At 44.5% G+C, this 21,776-nt stretch overlaps 1 protein-coding gene across 1 annotated transcript in view; it reads left to right on the top strand.

Annotated features, from left to right (window-relative positions):
• The window catches only part of HIP1 (huntingtin interacting protein 1), a 374,725-nt gene that overhangs the window by 170,966 nt on the left and 181,983 nt on the right, over positions 1–21,776 (top strand). The window contains exon 7 of the mRNA XM_086954710.1: positions 301–362. Within this exon, the coding sequence (XP_086810836.1) occupies positions 301–362 (62 nt within the window). The remainder of the gene's footprint in view (positions 1–300; positions 363–21,776) is intronic.

Raw genomic sequence — 21,776 nt, 5'->3', positions numbered from 1 at the left:
AGACTCATGGACGCATTACAGATTTCCAGGATTTATCTCCTTCGAACAAAATAAATAAATGAGCAGGGCTATGATAACTTCAGGATGGAGAAGATGAATAAACTAGTTAGCAAACAAGTTAAATATATACAGGCTGAGAATAAGGCAGTACATGATAAATAGAAAATGGAGAGGGGATCAAACATCTCATTAATTAATGCACCAGGCAAAATGTTTTCTGTTATAAGACAAATTGAACAGTCCTAACACTTCTTTCCACACTGTCACTCTAACCTTGCCTTAACTCTTCTTGTCTTTTAGCTTCCAGTTGACAGTGGAGATGTTTGACTATTTAGAGTGGGAACTGAATCTCTTCCAGACAGGTGAGCATGATTGTCACTCTGTGTCTTTGCTCCACTAGATTTGTGTCAGTGTGTTCACATTAGGCATGTAGCTGCTGCTTCTCAGCAGGACTGTTACCTATCGCCCACATTCAACACCGTTGATTATCAGTTCTGCTCGTCTGTCTGGAGGTGTCAGCAGTATTTGTTAATTCCCATGTGGATCCATTTTTTTCATATTGTGCAGCAATTTCTGCACTACCATTTTGATCAACTGTTCCCCTCAAGCCAGTGATGTTACTTAAGTATCCCAGGCTTTATTTGTTCTCGATATTTTCATATATAAGCCAGTTGTGCAGCAGGGCATGTGCAATAATAACTATTGGTATGTTCGATCAGAAGTGGAAATGATATGTTCAGTTAGTCAGGGAGATGTAATCTGAACAGTTAAGTCTCCACGTCTTTTTTGGAAGATAAACGATCTGGTTGGGCCTGGTGTGCGCCGGGATCCAAACAAAGGCAGAGGTCCGATTTAGCACCTTGCTTTTTTGAGGGTTTTGATATTTGTCGTTTTTTGGTGGTTTTGTTCCTTGTATTTTTCTTGCGGTGTCAGTTTGTCCTTTATGTAGATCGTCAACTGGAGTGAAGAGTTTTGTTTGTGATGAATGACACTTTAGACTAAGTCTTTGTCTCCTCAAGACACCAGTGTTTAAGATAGGAGTAGTGTCTGATTTGTTAGACAGCCGTTGTACTGCAGCATGGAGGATAGTTTTGCGAGGCTCAGTTGTGGATTTGGGAACAGCGCTATGTAGTGCTTTGCTTCCCACAAGAAAATTGAGGACCAGTGCTTGCAGTGCTGTCTTGAAGTCCAAGAGGGGGATGGAGGGTTTGAGTTTCCTAAGCAGATGGTATTTTAAATGATCCTCTCAGTAACATTCCTGCTGTGTTTGGTCATATTTAAACTTTGATTACAGAGATCAGTGATAGAGAGATACATATAGGGGGTGGCATATCCAGACTATTGAAGTTGAGGTTGAAGAATAGGATGTTCGAGGCATATGAGCTGCAGATTGCGCACTGTGCATAGATCGCCACCTAGTGTTGGGCTCGATGTTTGCAGTTTGTTGTTGTCCTAAAAAGTTCTTTGGAAGTCACGAGATAGGTGACTCCTCCTTAGGACATGCGCATGGGCATCGGCTCCATCCCCAGATTGTTTTTTTTTCGCCATCGGGCTCGTATGTATTTCCTGCGCTCTGGTTTGGAACCGATTTTCCTTCGGCACGCAATCCTCACCCAGTTTGACGGTATTGTTTCGATCACGCTATACATCGACGAGATTCTCTACCACTTCGAAGTCTTCACTCTGGTCGTTGACGAAGGCCTTCGTGCCTACCTAGGCCTTACTTTCTAGCTCATGGAAAGGACGCCATTTAAGAAGTGTCCTCAATGTGGGTCGAAGTTTCCCCACACTGACCTACACGAGGTGTGCAACCTTTGCCTTTCACCGGATCACGAGGCCAAAGACTGTTCGGCGTGTGCCTCATTCCGCTCCAAGAAAACTATGCGGGACCGTCGAGCTCTGAGAACTATGGCTCGCTCGTCAGCTTTGATCCCCGACGACATCTTCAAAGAGGGCGTCGACGTGCCAGAACACCAGCACACCGAAGAGAGTATGGGATCCTCAGATGCCAAAGACTCCGACGTCGAGAACATCACTCCAGCTCAACGGGTCGTAAGTAAGACCGTCGACCCCAACCCTTCCTCGACACCAAAAAAGCTTTGGTCATACCCTCACCTTCGGGCCCTGGTGCACACCGAGACACTGCTTCCCACAGCCCGCCTTCGGGCCCGGCAAAGAAGCCGACTAAGCCTTCAGGCGGCTCAGGCTCGAGCCAGCTTATTCCTGGTGCCAATCCTATACCGACATTGAAGAAGAAGCCATCTTCCTCTACTACGCCGACCGTTGCTCCGACACCTAAGCACATGGCGCCGAAGACTGGCAGCGGCTCATCGATGCTGAAACCGCACTCTGAGCCGAGTAAAACACCGCCCAAAGCGCCAGATTCACACGCGTCGGAGCTGAAAAAACACCCGGAACCGAAAAAACAGGTTCCGGTAAAAGAAATTTCAAAATGGCACACTCCTAAGCCAAAAGACCCGACACCAGCTACCGACTCGATGCCGAAAAAACCTAAGGAGCCGAAAACTTTGACGCCGAAGGATTTTCCCTACTCAGAAGAACTTTTTACACTGGATCCCAAACAGAAAACTCTTGTAAAGGATCCTAAAACCGGACAATTGACTCTCAGCTCCAAGAAGAGACCACTTGAGGAGCCAGCACCTCCTCCCCCTCCAAAGAAGAGACATTGCAACCTCTCCATTAAGGGTTCCTTCTCCACCATCTCCTCATACTGTTCCTCCTCCTACATCTCCTCCACCACATCATTCACCTACAGCATCTGCTAATCCAGATGATGATGTAGACACAGATTCTGATGACACAGGTGGGGGTGCACACAACCCAGCAGGGACCAATAGTCCCCCTTCAGTCACCTAATCCATGGGATGATTACAACACCCTGATGTGCCTTACTTGATGATGTATACCCTTCCAGACCTTCCTCACCAGAGGACACTATAGGTTTTAACCTACTAGTCCAAAGGGCTGCACAATATCATGGGGTGGACTTACACACCGATGCAGTGGAGGAAGATTTCCTATTAGACACTTTTGATAACACACAAAGGTCTACTGCCATTTTGCCAATGCTTAAGGGTGTCATCAAACACTCAACAGAGGTTTTTAAGGATCCTGTCAGAGCTAGGGTCCTCAATCCTCGCATTGAGAAAAAATATAAAGCTGCCCCTGCAGATCCAGTTTTTATTAAAGGTCCAGCACCATTAGACTCTTTAGTAGTGTCTAATGCACGTAAACGTACTAATTCCCAGACATCCGGTGAGGCCTCACCACCAGACAAAGAATCTAAGCTCCTTGACGCCTCCGGCAAGCGAACAGCGGCACAAGCAGCTAACATCTGGCGCATTGCCAACACCCAAGCATTACTGGCAAGATATGACCAAGCACATTACGATGAACTAGAGTCCATAATGCAGCACCTACCAGATAAATACAAAAACAGGGCTAATGAACTTATACAGGAAGGTAAAAATATTACTAATACTTCCATTCGTTGTGCCCTAGACGCTGCAGATACCGCCTCAAGGGCAATTAATACCAGCACCCTAATAGGTAGACATGTCTGGCTACGTATTTCAGGTTTTAAACCTGAGGTACAAAACTCCATCCTTAATCAGCCATTTGATGAGACACATTTATTTGGCCCAAATGTTGACGTGTCTTTAGAAAAAATGAAAAAAAAAAACGATACAGCAAAATCTATGGGAGCCTTGCAGCAGCAAGCTCCCAGACGTTCCTTTTTGTCGCTCATTATACAGAGGCAACACAAGAGGCTACTCCTCCGAAAGTCCCTCCACTTCCTACAAAACCCCTGGTCAATCCTCATTCACTAAGGGCTACCAGAGAGGGGGTTACAGGGGTAACAACAACAAAAGCAGAGGCAAAAACAACAACTCCCGCTCTGCCTCGACCCCTACCCAATGACTTTCCTCCCCTTCCCCCCCAACATTCCACTCCTGTGGGGGGAAGACTGCAACAATTCCTTCCTGCCTGGACCAACATCACATCAGACAGGTGGGTGCGGCAAATTATTCAGTCAGGTTACTGTCTAGAACTAACATCAACCCCGCCCAAATATACCACCCAAACAGCGTCCAATGTCAGAAGAACATCTATCACTGTTAAAGCAAGAAGTAGTATCTCTGCTATAAAAAAGTGCAATAGAACCAGTTCGTCTGCACCAACAAAACAAGGGGATTTACTCTCTATATTTTCTGATTCCAAAGGACGGCTCTCTAAGGCCTATTTTAGACCTCAGACCGCTAAACATATACATACAGTCAGAAAATTTTCACATGGTCACACTCCAACAAGTCCTTCCGCTCCTGCTGCAAAACGACTTCCTGGCTACTCTAGATCTCAAGGATGCATACTTCCACATTCCCATTCACAAGGCTCACAGGAAGTATCTGAGATTCGTAATAGACGGGTAGGACTATCAATTCACAGTACTCCCATTCGGAGTCACAACAGCACCAAGAGTATTCACCAAGTCCCTAGCAGTAGTGGCAGTGCATCTACCAAGACAGCACATCCATGTCTTCCCGTACCTCGACGACTGGCTCATAAAAGCCAGCTCACACAATCAATGCGTGGAACACAATCATGCCACCATCCAACTGCTCCACAACGTGGGGTTCACAGTAAACCACACCAAGTCTCGTCTACAGCCATCCAAAGTACAACAGTACCTCGGTGCCACAATAAACACCTCAACAGCGCTAGCTTATCCCACTCCAGCAAGGATAGCCAGCATGCAAACTCTTCTAACAAAGTTTCAGCTACAACACTCCCTCCCAGTATTCATACAACTCATAGGGATGATGGCCTCTTGCATCTTCATAGTACCCCATTCAAGATTTCAAATGCGTCCACTACAAGAGTGCTTATCACGTCAATGGAACCAGGCTCATGGTCACTTAAGAGACCTAGTGTTGTTAGACGGTCGGACTCATCGCTCTCTGCAATGGTGGAACACCAAAAACCTTTCCAAGGGACGACCGTTCCTAGAGCCAGTTCCTCAGATAATCTTGACTGCGGACGCATCGCTCTCCGGCTGGGGAGCCCCCCTACTGCAACACACCATGCAAGGCAGGTGGATACCGCAACAAAACTTATTCCACATCAATCATCTGGAGTTACTAGCAATATTCCTAGCACTAAAAGCTTTCCAGAAGCAAGTAGCAAACAAAGCTGTGTTAGTCCACACAGACAACATGACAACAATGTACTACATACAGAAGCAGGGAGGGACACACTCCCTGCAACTCTCAACTAGCACAGGACATATGGAGGTGGGCTATACCTCAAAACATATTCCTCCTAGCCCAGCATGTTCCGGGAGTACAAAATAATATTGCGAATCTGTTACGTCGTCAAACACAACAGACCCACGAGTGGGAACTTCATATGCAAGTTTTTCAGCCATTCTTTCAGATGTGGGGACAACCTCAAATAGACCTATTTGCCACCCACGAAAACGCAAAATGCCCAAGCTTCGCCGCCAGATATCCACACCCACTGTCAAAAGGCAATGCGATATGGATGAATTGGTCAAACAGATTTGAGTACGCTTTTCCACCTCTACCACTCATGCCACTAGTAGTACGCAAACTACAGCAGCATTCTCTGACCCTCATCCTAGTTGCTCCAACGTGCGCCAGACAACCGTGGTACACCACACTGCTACAACTGTCTGTGGTACCGCACCAAAAACTGCACTTGTCTCCACACCTCTTAACACAGAACCGTGGAGAGATCAAACACCTGTACCCAGCTCAGCAAACCTTGCGATCTGGCTCCTGAAGTCCTAGAATTTGGATAACTGAACCTTCCTCCAGACTGCATGAATGTCATTAAAGAAGCCAGACGTCCAACCACTAGGGTATGTTACGCAGCCAAGTGGAAACGATTTCTGATATATTGTCACAACAACAATATTGATTCCCTAGATGTGTCTATTCAACACATCATAGGATACTTACTACATCTCCAAAGATGTAACTTAGCCTATACGTCTGTTAGACTACATCTTGCTGCAATAGCAGCACATCTGCAAAAAAGACAACATCCATCTCTGTTCAGAGTGCCTGCCATTAAAGCCTTTATGGAATGCCTTAAAAGAATAATTCCTCCCAGAGTACTGCCTTCACCTGTGTGGAATTTAAACGTTGTTCTCACACGGTTAATCGGACCTCACTTCGAACCCTTACACCAGTGGTTCCCAAACTTTTTTGACCTGTGGCTCCCCTGACCTAATCGGCAGTTGGCTGTGGCTCCCCACCATTTTTTTACCAGTGGGTGGGTGGGTGGTGTGTACCGCCTGTTATCTTCCTTAAAGTATTTGGGACGCAATGAAGGTATTATATTGGTTGGAATGCTTGAATTATTAATCTCATCCACTGGCTGCATCCCAATCCATCGTTTTTTTCCCCAACAGAGTACCTGGTCCCAAACCCTTATTTATGCCAGCTGCTGCTTTCAGTACCTTTTGGTACTGAGACCCGCTGTGAGAAAATGGAGCATTGAGTATGGTCTGTCATAATCAGTATCCCCAGCCTTATTTGTACACTAAAAAGGTCTGTCCTTCCATCTGTGTGCCCATCTATATCCAAACATATTCAACCATTTGCATACCTATCCACCATATATCCTTCCATCCATCATTTCACTCATCCATCCCTCCATCCACCCTTTCACTCATCCATCCATTATTCATCTCCCCACCCTTTCACCCCATCCATCTGTACAATCATCCATGCATCCACTCTTCCACCCAGCCATCCATTCACTTACTCATCCATCGACCCATTCACTTACTCATCCATTCACCCATTTATCCTTCCACCCATTCACCCTTTCAGTCATTCATCCTCCCTTTCTCTCTCCATCCCCCTTTCACTTATCCATCCATCTACCCACCCATTTACTCATCCATTCATGAATCCATCCATTGATCCTATTACTCATCCATTCTTTCACTCATCCAACCATCCGTTCACTCATCCAGCCATCCGTTCTCTCATCCATCCACCCTTTCACTTCACTCATCTATCCATCCTTTTGTCCATCTACCCACTTTCACTAACTCATCAATCCGTACATCCACCCTTTCACTCATCCATCCATTCACCATTTCACTTATCAATTCATCCTTCCACCCATTCACTTGCCATCATCTACCCTTTCATTCATCCACCCATCCATCCTTTCACACACCCATCCACCAATTCACTCGCCCATCAGCTGCCCTTTCACTCATCCATCCATCCTTTCACACACCCATCCACACTTTTACCCATCCATCTACCCTTCCACCCTTACATCTACCCTTTCACCCATACATCCATCTATTTACCTTTTCTCTCATCCATACTTCCATTCATTCACTCATCCATCCATCCTTTCATTATCTATCCATTCCCCCTTTCATTCATGCATTCATCCTTTCAGTAATCATCCAGCCATTCAGACATTCCTTCACTTATTTACTCACCCACCTTTTCACATTATGAGCTGAGCCTTTGTTTGCAGAGTTGCAGGCAGAAGAGTCCCATCAAGAATGAACTAAAGCAAGGAGTGGGCTGGTGGAGAGTTCACTATGCCCCTGCACATAGGCAGACTGAAAACGTAGAAGTCATGCATGATGCACAGTGCCAGGATGTGAGGTTACTGTAACATGGTGTTGTTTCCAGGGCTTTAAGCGGTGTAAAAAAACTGGGGGGGTCTCTTCAAAGGGGGTGTTTGACGTAATTAAGAGCGCAGCTTAAAACACCTAGGCTAAAAATATGCGCTTAGCATAGTGTTCTGCCTCACTGGTATTATGTTGTCTCTGTCATTGCATCCAGATATATAATACAGCAAGTATCATTACACCCCAACAAGCCAGGACTATTGGCTTTGTCAATTGTTGCTAGTTCCTTAAAAAAAAAGAGCCACCATGGCTTTGTTGAATACAATACTGAAAATACTTCCGTTCTAAAATGACAGGACAGTGAGAGACCTGTTCTTTTAAACTTATTTTACAGGCTTCTATGAATGAAGTGATTTCTAACGTTGCAGCATGGCCGTTTTACTTTTTATCGTACAGAATGCCCTTCTGTACCCTGAGGCAGGAGGAGGCCGCCACATGGTGTCACACCCCCAGACTGCCCCATTGTCATTCAGTAATGGCAATCAGCGGCATACTGAATGACAATGGGCGGGAGGGGCTGCTCTCATGCTCCTGGAGGAGTGCGAGGCGCCTCCAGCAGCAGGGGTGAGGCCTCTCACAGGGGAGCAGCGCTGCTCCCTGTGATGGCCAAAATTACAGCTAGTGTGCGCGGCGCCCCTGGCACCTCATTACGGCGCACCGGGGCGCCGCGGCGCACAGTTTGGGAACCACAGCCTTACACAGATGTGCTTTACAATTTTTAACATGGAAAGTTGCTTTCCTTGTAGCTATTACTTCTCTATGTAGAGTTAGTGAACTACAGGCACTAACCATTCTAGAACCCTTCTTGCAAATGCATCAAAATAAGTTAGTTCTACGTACTAATCCACCATTCCTGCCCAAAGTCATTTCTCCATTCCATCTCAATCAATCTGTGGAACTGCCTATTTTCTTCTCGCAACCACAGTCAGTAGCAGAAAGAGCTCTTCACACATGAGATGTCAAAAGAGCATTGCTATACTACATAGAAAGTACACAACCTTTTTGTAAGATAAAACAACTTTTTGTGTCTTTCTCACCACCACACAAGGGTAATCCCATTTGAAAATCTGGGATAGCTAGATGGATTGTCAAATGCATACAGATTTGTTACCACAAAGCTAAACATACGATATCTGTTCCTCTAAAGCCCACTCTACAAGAAAAATAGGGGCTTTAATGGCATTTTTAGGGAACATTCCCCTAGATGACATCTGCAGAGCAGCCTGAAAAAGTTAAATCCCCTGGATCTACAGTGATTATTCTAAAACCGTATGATCATCAATCATACAAGTACAACTAAACATCAGGTTTATTCCATGTATAATAAAAATATACAATCATATAAAAATACAATGACAAACAAGGCACATAAAATCAATAGGAATCACTTTAAAAAGTTCCACAGAATAATGCAATTCAAATACAGTTCAAAACCAGACATTAACGATTATGACCTGCATAATCACATGGGAGGACAGAAAGAAAGTAAGACATTAACAATTGTGTAGTACAGTTAGTACACTTGATGTCCTAGTGACACTCTAAATATCGCACACTGTATAATTTGTGCTGCTATTAGGGTACTGGGGTCTTGAGTTGTACGTAGAGGATGCGTCGACGCGTTTCGATGGAAAAATGGTCACTCCATATTTATCAAGACTGTAAAACTTTTTGGCTCTGTCCTAGTATCAGGGTCCTATATAGTAATACACCCGTGTTGTAAGTGGGTAGTCAGTGTAGCCCCTTCGGCGCTTATGACGAGCTCAGCTCGTCATGAGGCACAGTTGGAGCTGTGCTCATGACGAGCTGAGCTCATAATAACTGCCGCAGAACGCCCACGCGGGGCTAATTCCCCTCCTGTGCGGGCGCTCTACAGGAGTGGGCGGAGTCATGACGAGCTCAGCTCGTTATGAGCACAGCTCCGCTGAGCAGCATGACGAGCTGGACTCGTCACGAGCACCGCAGTGCCATGCGCGGCCCTCACTTCTCCCGCACCATGGGGGAATTAGCCTCGCGTGGAAGGCGTTAATTGAATGGTCCAACCTCAAAAGAGGGTATATTTTTCATAAGTCCAATGATAGAGGACCAAATCTTTATGGTTATACTTGAAATCAGGACCTTCTTGTGGAATGTTCGTATATAATCTAGTCCTTTCCTGGAAATATTGGACGCGGGGGACGTGGTCTTTAATGCGTAAAATCAGGTATGCTGCAATAGGATCCCTACCAAAAATAGGGTCTAAGTTGAGTCACCGTCTTCGGTATAATATGGCACTTTTAAAGAATATACCCATTCCCGGTATTCCACCGAATTGCTCGTGTTTGGTAGTCTGGCGTGACTGTTGTGGCTTCTGAATAGAATCGCAGAGCAGCTACATGGTCTACACCGCAACCATTCACAAAACACTATTGTGTAGATGTGCAAACAAAACAACAAGCTAATGTGGGCCAGTCTGTTCTCAAAACATTATTCCAAACTACTGCAACAGATAGTGGTGGTCGCCGCTAAGAGTGGGTACTGCTATACAATCTACGCAAAGAGTGCAATCTGCTGCTCATATGCTTCGAATGGAAAATGCTACTTACCAGTATGCATCTGTTCTTGGCATGTATAGCTGTAGAGTTGCACACACCTACCCGCCTCCCCGGCTACCCTTGTCTGTTCCAGTATTATCTTAATTAGATACAGCTTACATGGACATCCTTCCTTTTCTTGCAAAGCTCCATCATTTACCTAATGGCGAAAAACAATCTGAGGATGGAGCCGATGTCCATGCGCAATGTGGGTGGTCCAAAGGAGGAGTCACCTATCTCGTGAATTCCAAAGAACTTTTCAGGACAAAAACAAACTGCAAACATCCGGGCCCAAAACTAAGTGGCGATCTATGCGCAGTGTGTAACTCTGCAGCTCTACATGCCAAGAACAGATGCATACTGGTAAGTAGCATTTTCCTTCTTTTTTGTTTTGGGTGAATTTTTAGGATGAATTAACTCATCCAGTTTATTACCATTTCATACTCTGAGGTGTAGCCAACGACCATCAGCATATTGATGTATGGATATGCGCTTGTCTTGTTTCATTACGCCATAGTGTTCCATGTATAGGATGAATCGGTAAAGTCAAGAATTGAGCCCCGCAGGACACCTGGATGTACGGGAAACGTTGAAGATCTGAAGGACTCTATTTTCACAAGTTGACTGCCACCCCAATGAAAGACAAAACCAGTCCAATACCATTCATGTATCCCCATTCTCAAGTAGAATTAATGAAGTAGAAAATGATGATCAACAGTGTTTAATACTGATCACAGATCAAGTACGACTACGAGACCGCGTTCATTGGCAGATTTTATCTCATCTTTTGAGTTTTCTTTCTGCTTTGTTGATGACATTCACACCACATGTCGGCTATGTGGGATGCATCCGAAATAACTGAAAAGTAACACTGCTGGACTGTAGTATCGTTCACATGAAGAAATCCAGACGAGTTAGTAAAATATCCAAATTAGTTTATTTGAAGTAAAGGACCGACGGCCTCCTGCTTCAAGAGTCAACAGTAGATTCTCCACTAGGCAAGCCACTAACATTCTAATCCTAAGAATACTACCAAACTCTACGTCCCTTAAAGTAAAAACAACTAAAATACATTACCCCATATTACATGGACCCCTGAGATTTGGTCACTCAGTTTAGGATGGTGTTCTGTACCACAAGTAGAAAAATCTAAGCATGATTGCTGACTACTGGCTGGCATTGACTGACCCCGGTGGCTGCTGTCTCTACCCTCTTCGGCGTTTTTACTATTTTAAGCTTTTTAGGAAGATTAACTATGTTCTTCAAGCCAGGCACATGGCCTCCTTTGTTGCTGGCTGACAGTCAACAAACCGGTTTTATCAACTTTCTCAATATGATTGGGTCATGGCAGTGAGAGCGCAGCGGCCTAGCATCCGATGGGATAAGCCAACCTATGTTTCCCATTATTCTGCCTGTCCTTCAACGCCGGATCTCTGCATTGATACAGTGGGAGCCCTGTGCACTGCGCACATTGGCTTCACCTTCGAGAGTCCTCGGCAATCCCCTTTGTGCCCGGACACCTTCCCAGGGAATCCTGAGTCTGTTCCCACAGGTTTATTAAGTAAACTCTGGTGGTTGCGTTTCTTGGCCCAGGTAGACGTTCTGTGGTATTTTCTTCTCACGTAACTGACCAAATTAAAAACCAAAAGTGAAAGTCTAGTTATTACCACTGAGCTAAACTGCCTGCTCTACGAAGTAACTTGACACTCTCTGCTCACAAGAGATCGCTCGAAGAGGTAAAAAAGCTGCAGGCACTTGTAGACCTGAACATTCCCAGCCCTCTAGAGGGAGGTCTGAGTCTGGGATGTTAAACTGTTTCTAGAGCCTTTGCTTCTTCGGCTGAGCCAGTTGCTGCACTGAAGGCTGAATGTCGACATCCAAACGGGTTTGGCGCTCGTAGACTCTGATAGCGATTCCGGTGTTTGCCTGTATTTGGATTTGTCTTTACCTGCATTTGCGAACAAAAGGTTTGAGTGACCCACAAGAGAGAAGCGACAGCTTCCAAATCATGTGTGACGCCTTCGGTGAGACCTTGCGGTTTCGCCAGCTGGCCTGTATCTAAAGTGGTGAAGTCAAAACTGTGAATCCCAGAATACAAAGTACCGTTGCTAAAATGTCAGGGCTAGTTGAATGTCCACTTAACAGCTGTGCGGCACAAGACAGAATCCTCTGCCTGAATGACCATGATGCAGCGTTGTATCTATAGAATCTTCTGCCTGAATGACCATGATGCAGCGTTGTATCTTTTGAATCTCCTGCCTGAATGACCATGATGCAGCGTTGTATCTTTTGAATCTCCTGCCTGAATGACCATGATGCAGCGTTGTATCTTTAGAATCTTCTGCCTGAATGACCATGCTGCAGCGTTGTATCTTTAGAATCTCCTGCCTGAATGACCACGATGCAGCGTTGTATCTTTAGAATCTTCTGCCTGAATGACCATGATGCAGCGTTGTATCTTTAGAATCTTCTGCCTGAATGACCATTATGCAGCGTTGTATCTTTAGAATCTTCTCCCTGAATGACCATGATGCAGCGTTGTATCTTTAGAATCTTCTGCCTGAATGACAATGATGCAGCGTTGTATCTTTAGAATTTTCTGCCTGAATGACCATGATGCAGCGTTGTATCTTTAGAATCTTCTGCCTGAATGACCATGATGCAGCGTTGTATCTTTAGAATCTTCTGCCTGAATGACCATGATGCAGCGTTGTATCTTTAGAATCTTCTGCCTGAATGCCCATGATGCAGCGTTGTATCTTTAGAATCTTCTGCATAAATGACCATGATGCAGCGTTGTATCTTTAGAATCTTCTGCCTAAATGACCATGATGCAGCGTTGTATCTTTAGAATCTTCTGCCTGAATGACCATGATGCAGCGTTGTATCTTTAGAATCTTCTGCCTGAATGACCATGATGCAGCATTGTATCTTTAGAATATTCTGCCTGAATGACCATTATGCAGCGTTGTATCTTTAGAATCTTCTCCCTGAATGACCATGATGCAGCGTTGTATCTTTAGAATCTTCTGCCTGAATGACAATGATGCAGCGTTGTATCTTTGGAATGTTCTGCCTGAATGACCATGATGCAGTGTTGTATCTTTAGAATCTTCTGCCTGAATGACCATGATGCAGCGTTGTATCTTTAGAATGTTCTGCCTGAATGACCATGATGCAGCGTTGTATCTTTAGAATCTTCTGCCTGAATGACCATGATGCAGCGTTGTATCTTTAGAATCTTCTGCCTAAATGACCATGATGCAGCGTTGTATCTTTAGAATCTTCTGCCTGAATGACCATGATGCAGCGTCGTATCTTTAGAATCTTCTGCCTGAATGACCATGATGCAGCGTTGTATCTTTAGAATCTCCAGCCTGAATGACCATGATGCAGCGTTGTATCTTTTGAATCTCCTGCCTGAATGACCATGATGCAGCGTTGTATCTTTAGAATCCTCTGCCTGAATGACCATGATGCAGCGTTGTATCTTTAGAATCTCCAGCCTGAATGACCATGATGCAGCGTTGTATCTTTTGAATCTCCTGCCTGAATGACCATGATGTAGCGTTGTATCTTTAGAATCTCCTGCCTGAATGACCATGATGCAGCGTTGTATCTTTTGGTTGAGTGATTGTACTTGTCTCTACAAGAAGCAGTCGGTACAGGTCATACATCAGAATATGGGCTCACGACCCTCTTTTGTTTTGGGCGTCTGCCGGTAGATATCGAATATGAATGAACCCCGAGAGTCCAAGAGAACCTTGAATGAAGGATACCAGTGAGTGCAGTGTGTGCTGTGGACACCGAGAGTCCCATTGATGCTGTCACTGACTGTGCAGCCAGGCTTGGTTGGCTCTAAGATAGGCTGGCCAGCAGCTCTACCTCTCTGGCACACACCCTGTGAAACAGCCTTGACCTCACAACTGCAGTGGGTTGGGATGGTGGGCTGCCCCTCACTCCTGGAACTAACTAAGGTCTACATCGAGGAAAAGGGTTCACTTCCTTTTGATGCTGCACACGCTCCGTTCCCCAGAGTGGCCATTTGGAAGTTGAATCTGCTCCAGGAGGGTTACATCTAACATCACAGACATGTCTGAAGTTTGGCAGCGCAAATCTTTTCTGCATTCACATGCTGTGCATTATTCCGCCATCTAGTGAGTGGGTCTGGAATTTTCTCCCCAAAAAGTTTGTCCTACTATTTGTGTGTGTTGGTAGTGGTGGTGCGGTGAATGTAACTCCATTTGGTGACGCTCAGCTGGCAGGGAGCTATGTTTCACTGCTGGTACACTGACTGCTGTTCTTGTCTCGCCAGGGCCTTCAACGCTCTGGTGCCTATACGAATTTTTGACTAGGAATGAGTTACAGGCTCAGCAGCGGCAACACCTCACCGCTCGGAGGGGACTTTACATCACTATCGACAGTGGCCCCTGTTGTCTGGGAGAGCATTCACCAGACTTCAGTGCGGCTCCACGCCGCAGGCTGAGCAGAGCCCTTCGCCTCGCTGCCGGGGTAGTCGTGATACGGGCATTCACCGCTCTTTCACGTCAGGTCTGGACGGGCAAATCCATACACTGCGGAGACCGATGACAGAGGGGCCGTTGTCTAATTCCTGAAACTTTGGACCGAGCAGTTGCGATAATTAAATGTTTTCATTATTGGCCTGGGGGCATTAAGCCCGCAGTGGAGCTTGGCAGTACATCTGGCTTCTGCTGGTCTATGCTGGCAGGTTCAAGTGCCTCGGTATGGGCGCAGGGGTATGTGTATACTTATTTACCTCTCTGCCGGGATGGGCATGGCTACCCCCTATTCTGTTGCCACCACCTAAAGAGATGGGTTCAGACTGTTTGTAGAGCAGTCCCAGCATTCACCTGACTGCCCGGAAAGCCTGGGCAGTGAGGAGTGCCTGTCCCTGGGGGCCAGAAAGGAAGGGAGTAATGTGTATTCAGAAAAGGTCATGAGAACAAGGACTTTATTTTCAAAGTTGGAAGTTACAGCTTCTACTAAAGTAACCTGTATTTTTTATTCAATAAACACGCAGAAGCTCAAAATGTCCCAGACTGCTGGAATGTAGCTAAAACCGGGTACATGATGTCATCTCGTTTCCATGTGCAAGCACCACAGCTATTCTTAGACCAGAAAAAGATTCCATTCAGAGGCACAGACCTGCCCATTATCTTAAAATACGCCGGCCCTGACTGCTTCTTGGCTTACCTTCATTCAGCATGTGCTGTCCTTGGTTCTCTTCTGCGTCCTGGCCTAAGGCATTCTTTAGTTCGGTGGTGTTTCTGATTATTTTACTTTGTGTCTGCCTCCCCCACTTTGCAAGATGGATTTAACCCATGAGACCTAGATGGCCCTATTTACATGTATTGGATTGTAATTGTTGGTATACAGTGTTTACATTATATTTTTTCTATACTTGTTCTGAGACTCCTTACATGGTAATTGCATGAAGTCAATTTAGTATTTACTGTAATGTTTATGTACGTAAAGGTTCTGTAGGGTGGCACTGCATACCCAAATGCATAGATTGAACCCTTTCCAGCATATATTGCAAGCTGTTTATCCTGTACACAATTTTAATAATGTGATTTTTATTGTGATCCTACTGTGATATGTGTGATTTCTGATTTTAAATGCACTTTTATGGTTATATTTATGTCACAGAAATAAAGTTATTACTATTACAGTGCTTACTACTCGAGACTAGGCATTGACGTGCTTGACTGCGAGTACCACGCTACCCAGGAACCCAAGGGTGAACAGATACTTCTGTGGTTATTGGGTTCAGTTTGGCGCTCTCAAAGGAGATCATTCAGTGCATTTACGTCAGTTGTCCTCGGTAAATGAATTGATTTATTGGAAGTTCGATGTCATTAGCAGAGGCTACGTGAGTTCATGCGTGTAATTGGTGGGATGAATAGGCAGGCTTTTGGGAGCTTTGCATGTTGACAGATTGCTTGCATACGTTTAACAATTTTCAGAGAATTTCAGAGAAAAGAGAAGGTATGGTCTGTGCATGAAGTGTTGGCCGTTCACCACAAAATTATAGTAGAAAGAAAGGCTACGGGCCCTTAATATTACTCTAAAATTTAGAGTAGGAAATGAACAAAGAGAGTGGGGCGGGCATAGGGTGGTTGATAAAACCAGGGATTATTCGGTAACCACAAGGACCTTTTTTAATTTAGAGTTTTGTCAATATGTGGGATTTTACTTTTTCTGCTAAAAGGATGTCACATATCAGGAACTTTTTAAATACATTATAACTGATTCTTTGGGTTCTAAAGGCTTGCCTCATCTTGGCCGTGGACGCAGCAGCTCTTGGTTCATCCGCAACAAAGGTCCCGAGATCGCGCGCCCTGGCTACAATACAGCTTCTCTTTTCACGGTTTCTGACCAGAGACAGGGGCGGCCTTAGGCACGTGCAAGCTGTGCAACTGCACAGGGCCACCAAACCCCAGGGGCCACCACGCCAATATATATCATTAATATAATAATCCTCTGAGGATGGATACATATTTGCGTGGCAGCCCCTGGCAGGGATTTGGCGGCCTCCGGCTCTGTTCCACTTCCAAACACCCTGACCCCCACCCCGTCTTCACTGGCCTCTGCGCCTGTGTTCCTCCGGGGGCCCCCTACCTGTTCCTCCCGGGGCCCCCTACCTACGCTCCCTGCCCAGGGCCGCCATGAGCCTACAGCCGCCCCTGCCAGAGACATAACCGTGATGCTGCCTCTCAGGCCGTTGTATGCTCTGGAGTCGGGCAAAGGCAAAGCATCATTTGTGATGGGAATTCTAAATATTTGCTCTAAGCCTTTATTTGGTAATGTGGCACTTCCAGTGAGTTGTCGTTAATTTATCAGGGTGTATGCAGTTCTCATGGGAAACAGCCTTTTCAATGCACCTGTTACCTTGCAGTACGATTACCACGCACCCATCACAACGTAATTGCCTTTACCATGCAAAATGTTGCACTGAATATGGCTTTACAATTTTCAGAGTTTAGAGGTGCGTGAGGGTATTGGGAGGCTAGAGTATATTTAGGGTAGGGGAGGGTATTTGAGTGGCAGGGTATTTGGGTGGCAGGGGTATTTTTGGGGTAGGTAGGTATATTTGGGCGATAAGGGGATTTTTAGATTTTAGGGTGGGTTTTTGGGTTGCAAGGGGATTTTCAGGAATTAGGGTTGGTAGGGATTTTTGAGTGGCAGGGTTATTAGGGTTTAGGCGGTTAAGGGTATTTTTAGAGTTATGGGCAGGTAGGGATTTTTGAGTGACAAGGGTATTTTTAGGGTTGAATGGCAAGTTTAAAAATCCCCCCTATATTGTCATTGTGGAGCAATAGGGGCATTAATAAGCCGGATTAGAGTGGATCCAGCCTTTTCTACAGACTTGTCTTTTTATTGTTTGTTCATCAGGTGAGAGAGTACCATGGCTGCGTGGTTAACTTTGGTGCAATGAGAAAGAGCATCCTGTGGAACATTTGCATTTTCTGTCCATTTATTGTGTTGCTTGGAAAAGTGTATACAAATGCCCAATAACTATTGATCTTATAATCACTGCCTTTTGATTTCAGTTATGGGTTCCTGGTGGCATAGCCTATATTGTTTCCTTTGTAATTTAGTGAGTACACCTATGTGTGAAACCCCCCATGCAGAAAAATGCACGGACTAGCTTGATTTAGCTCCCATATGTGAATGTCTCCTAGTTTTCTTTTTTAAAAAAAAATCTTTATTGAAGCATTTTAATGATTTTGTCCCCTCCATAATTTTATGACATCAAAAAAAAAAAGAATGATCTGTATATCAATATTAGGGTTATTATTAATACCCACTACCCCCCACCCCCCAAGCTTGAATTTATACATAAACAAAACAACAATAGGAACACAGTACATAAAACCTGACTGTTTTGGTGTCCAAATTATAGCAACCATAATATTTGTTTTCTAGATGTATAGTTGAAAACAGACTAAATTATAGAAAAAGTTATCCACCCGGATTCTGTATCCAACATGTTAGTGGGTCCCAAATTTTCAAACCCGTCTTTTGTTTCTTTCTACCTTTCTTTCGGTATATAGCCATTTCTAAGTTATATGTGGCCAGGAGTCTGGCCCGCCATTGTTCGAAAGCCGGAGGGTTATCGTCTAGCCATGCCGAAGCCAAACATAATTTAAATACAGCCGCGGAAATAAAGATAAGCCCTTGAATTTCCTTTGGCCTGATATCTCCATCTAAACCTAGTATTAGTTCTGCCGTTGTTATTTCAATTTGTAAATTAAAGATTTTGGATAAAAAGGTGGACATTTCCCTGCGTATTGTACCCAGTGATACACATGTCGCATATATATGTACGATATCTGCCTCGTGCTGTTTACATCGAGGGCATTTTGTACCACTGCCCAATCCCCATTTGGCGATCTTGTTCGGGGTATAATATAACTGGAAAAAAGTTTTGTAATATTGGGCTTGAAGGTTGGCCGACATTAGCCATAATTGAGATGCCTTAAGTGATTTCTCAGAGGTATCTTGTAACACGTCTAATTTTTCGTGCCATTATAATGTATATTTTGAAACATCATCTGGTAGAGCGGATATAAGGTTATTATATATACCCCCAATTCTTGTTGTATGGGTACCAATTATTGTATCTATTATATGAATTTTTCCGAATTTGGCCAGGCCTCCCCCTTTCTTCATTAAGAAATCTCTAATTTGTAGAAATTTGAAAAAATATGATTGCCTTAGTCCAAATTCTGATTTTAATTCATCGAATAATTTGAATCCAGTATTGGAATAAAAGTTACCACACTGGGTAATCCCAGCCCTTTGCCACATTTGCATGCAAACGTCATTAAATGTATCTGGTAGATTAGTATTTCCCACTAGCGCTGTATAGTATGAGAATCTCCATATCTTTCGAACATTGTTCCAGGTTGAGTATAAACCCCTTAGGGTTTTAAATCATACTTTTTTGTAGTGGCAATTGTATGTTAGTCGCCAGAGATGTGCTCTTGTTTCATTACCTAACATTAAACCCTGTGGTGTTGAGATCGTTTCTTCACATTCTTCGTGGTTATACGAGGTCAGAAGTCTTTTGCTATACTGTTTGATAGTGGCCCACCAATATATTTTGAAGTTCGGTAGTGAGAGCCCACCCCTGTCTTTCGGGAGTGTAATATATTTGAGTGCCCTATGTTGTTTTTTATAAATCCATATGAACTGTGAGAATAAGTTATCTATGTCCTGGAATATTTGTGTAGTGAAGTCTAGACAGATGGTCCGGAAGAAATACAGGAATTTTGGGAGATATAGCATTTTGATGGCATTACATCTTCCCACTATGGTCAGATGAAGATTGTGAATTCTACGGAGGTTTTTGCTTGTTTGTTTTATTAGGGGTTCTCCTAGTTTTCTGATGAGAGTATCTGCAGTGTTGTTGTGCTTTCCTCGGACATGCTGTGGACCTAAATTGACCACTTTCTTGATTGCCCTTTACCAAATGTTCTGTTTGTAACAACAATGCAGGTTTTTAGTTTGGAACCACCCCTGTATTTAAGGTAGAACACAGCTCTTCTGCATCTATCAAGATTTGGACTCCTTTGTATGTGAGATTTAAAAAGCATTAGACCCATGCCCACTGTCAGTGGTGTATTTGTTGAAGGAATGTGCCTTGCAGTGTCTTGCGGCCTCTGGCCATCTGACTATGAAATCTCCCTGGTGTGTCCCAAACATGAGGACCCCCACTACAAGTTGACCGGTTTCTGACATGGTATTTCCCATCCACAAACCCCTTTTGCTTCCCATCCAAAGGATCTACTGATGATGCAGACATTGGGAGTTGCTGGGGGGGGGTGGATTATCAGGATTACAGGCTTTGCTTGCTACGTGTTTCTTTCAGTTTGTACTTCATTTCAGCAGGTAAACAGTCTGGGTGAAACACCTAGAATGTGTCTCATTCCTGTGTTACTTGTAGTCCCAATGGTGCTGCTAACTCATGTTACTGACCCTACCATCATTGATGGGAATTCCTAATGGGGCCCTAACAACTGTTTGTCAAGGTGGGTGATGTAGAGAAGTCTTGCTTACTTAGATGTTCTTTTATGTACAACAGTGTAAAACCAAAGGGGATGATGGGCGGAGTGTTGAACATTGCAAGCACTCACCCCCAGTCAACTGATCTGGGTTTAATCCATCATCATTCTTTAGCTCACTCCGCCACCCCAGTTCAGACATGGCCATATTCATATCAGTCTGACCCTGTGCCTCATGGGAACCGTCCAGCCCGAACTGCCAAGCCATGTCTTCCCTGGACCGGAAACAAGCAACCAGGCTAATCAGCCGTCATCAGTCAGGCTAGCTTGAATCCAGTGGTAAAGTGAGCAAGGGAGCCATACAGGTAACTGGACCTGACTACTGTGAACTCCTCTGTAAGCAGGTGACCACTGAAGAGAGTACTGTTTAACGGGATCACAATGAACATCCTCCCTTTTTTGCAGAACCCCACTGCCTTTGTTGCAAATGCACAACACCATACTAATGTTCCTACAAGCCAACTTTGAGTATTCTTTGATCTGTGTCTTGCCAGAAAACATGTTTTCATTTCCCCCCCAATTTCTGTAGGCGAGTTATACGCTTAGTAAGTCCTGGACTACTTTGTCCAGTGTATGTTCAGGGGAGCCACGTCGTGCAAGATTTGCAGTGTTAACAGTTTGAAAATAGCTTCATTGTGATTATGTGTGAATTAATGTATTTTAGGTGGATATCCACAACATCTGTCATGATTGCAGCCCCTTAATACCTACTGTGGACAACGCTGCTTTAGGTAGACACTATTCACCTTTCTTCCCTCAACAGATCTGATCTGCTATCTCAGATGGAGCATTAGTCCTACATTCCAGTCCAGCATTAGTGAGACAGTGAGATTTTTAGTTCTCTTACCTAGGTTTTCCAGGGCAAGTAACTGCCCCTACTTCCAGATTGCATGCAAGTATGCAAGTTCTAAATGTGGCATATATGCCTTCCACTAGGAGTTGTTTGATGTGACATCACAATCTTGGTCAACGCTGGTCTAGAATTCCCCTGCAGTTCATTTATGAGTTGCCTCCTGTTAGTGGCTGTCCCACTGTATCTTCTACAATGACGTACATGTTGATAGGTTACTTGGTGCGTTAACATTTAAAACCAACATCTTAATATTGTAAACAATGATATTTATAAGTCTGAGTAATACACCTAGTAGAATTAAGCCACACTGAAGAGACCTACATTCTTTGAGCCAGGAGGGAGGACAGCTGCCCTATTTCTACCAATTGGGCTTCTAACGTAACGACCAAAGGATTGTGGTCGCTTTCTTCCAGGGGGTGGACACAATACTTTGCGACTTTGTGCCAGATTTCAATGTTTATTAAAATGTAATCTACTATAGTCGCCTGGCCAAATTTATCAAAAGTGGGATGCCCAGGTTTGTCATCCAAAAACCGGCCATTGCAAGC

The sequence above is a fragment of the Lissotriton vulgaris genome, chromosome 2_1, assembly GCF_964263255.1.
Source record: "Lissotriton vulgaris chromosome 2_1, aLisVul1.2, whole genome shotgun sequence".
Classification (NCBI taxonomy): Eukaryota; Metazoa; Chordata; class Amphibia; order Caudata; family Salamandridae; genus Lissotriton; species Lissotriton vulgaris.
Note: the sequence above shows the minus strand (reverse complement) of the source record. Positions and strands in the feature narration are given on the sequence as shown.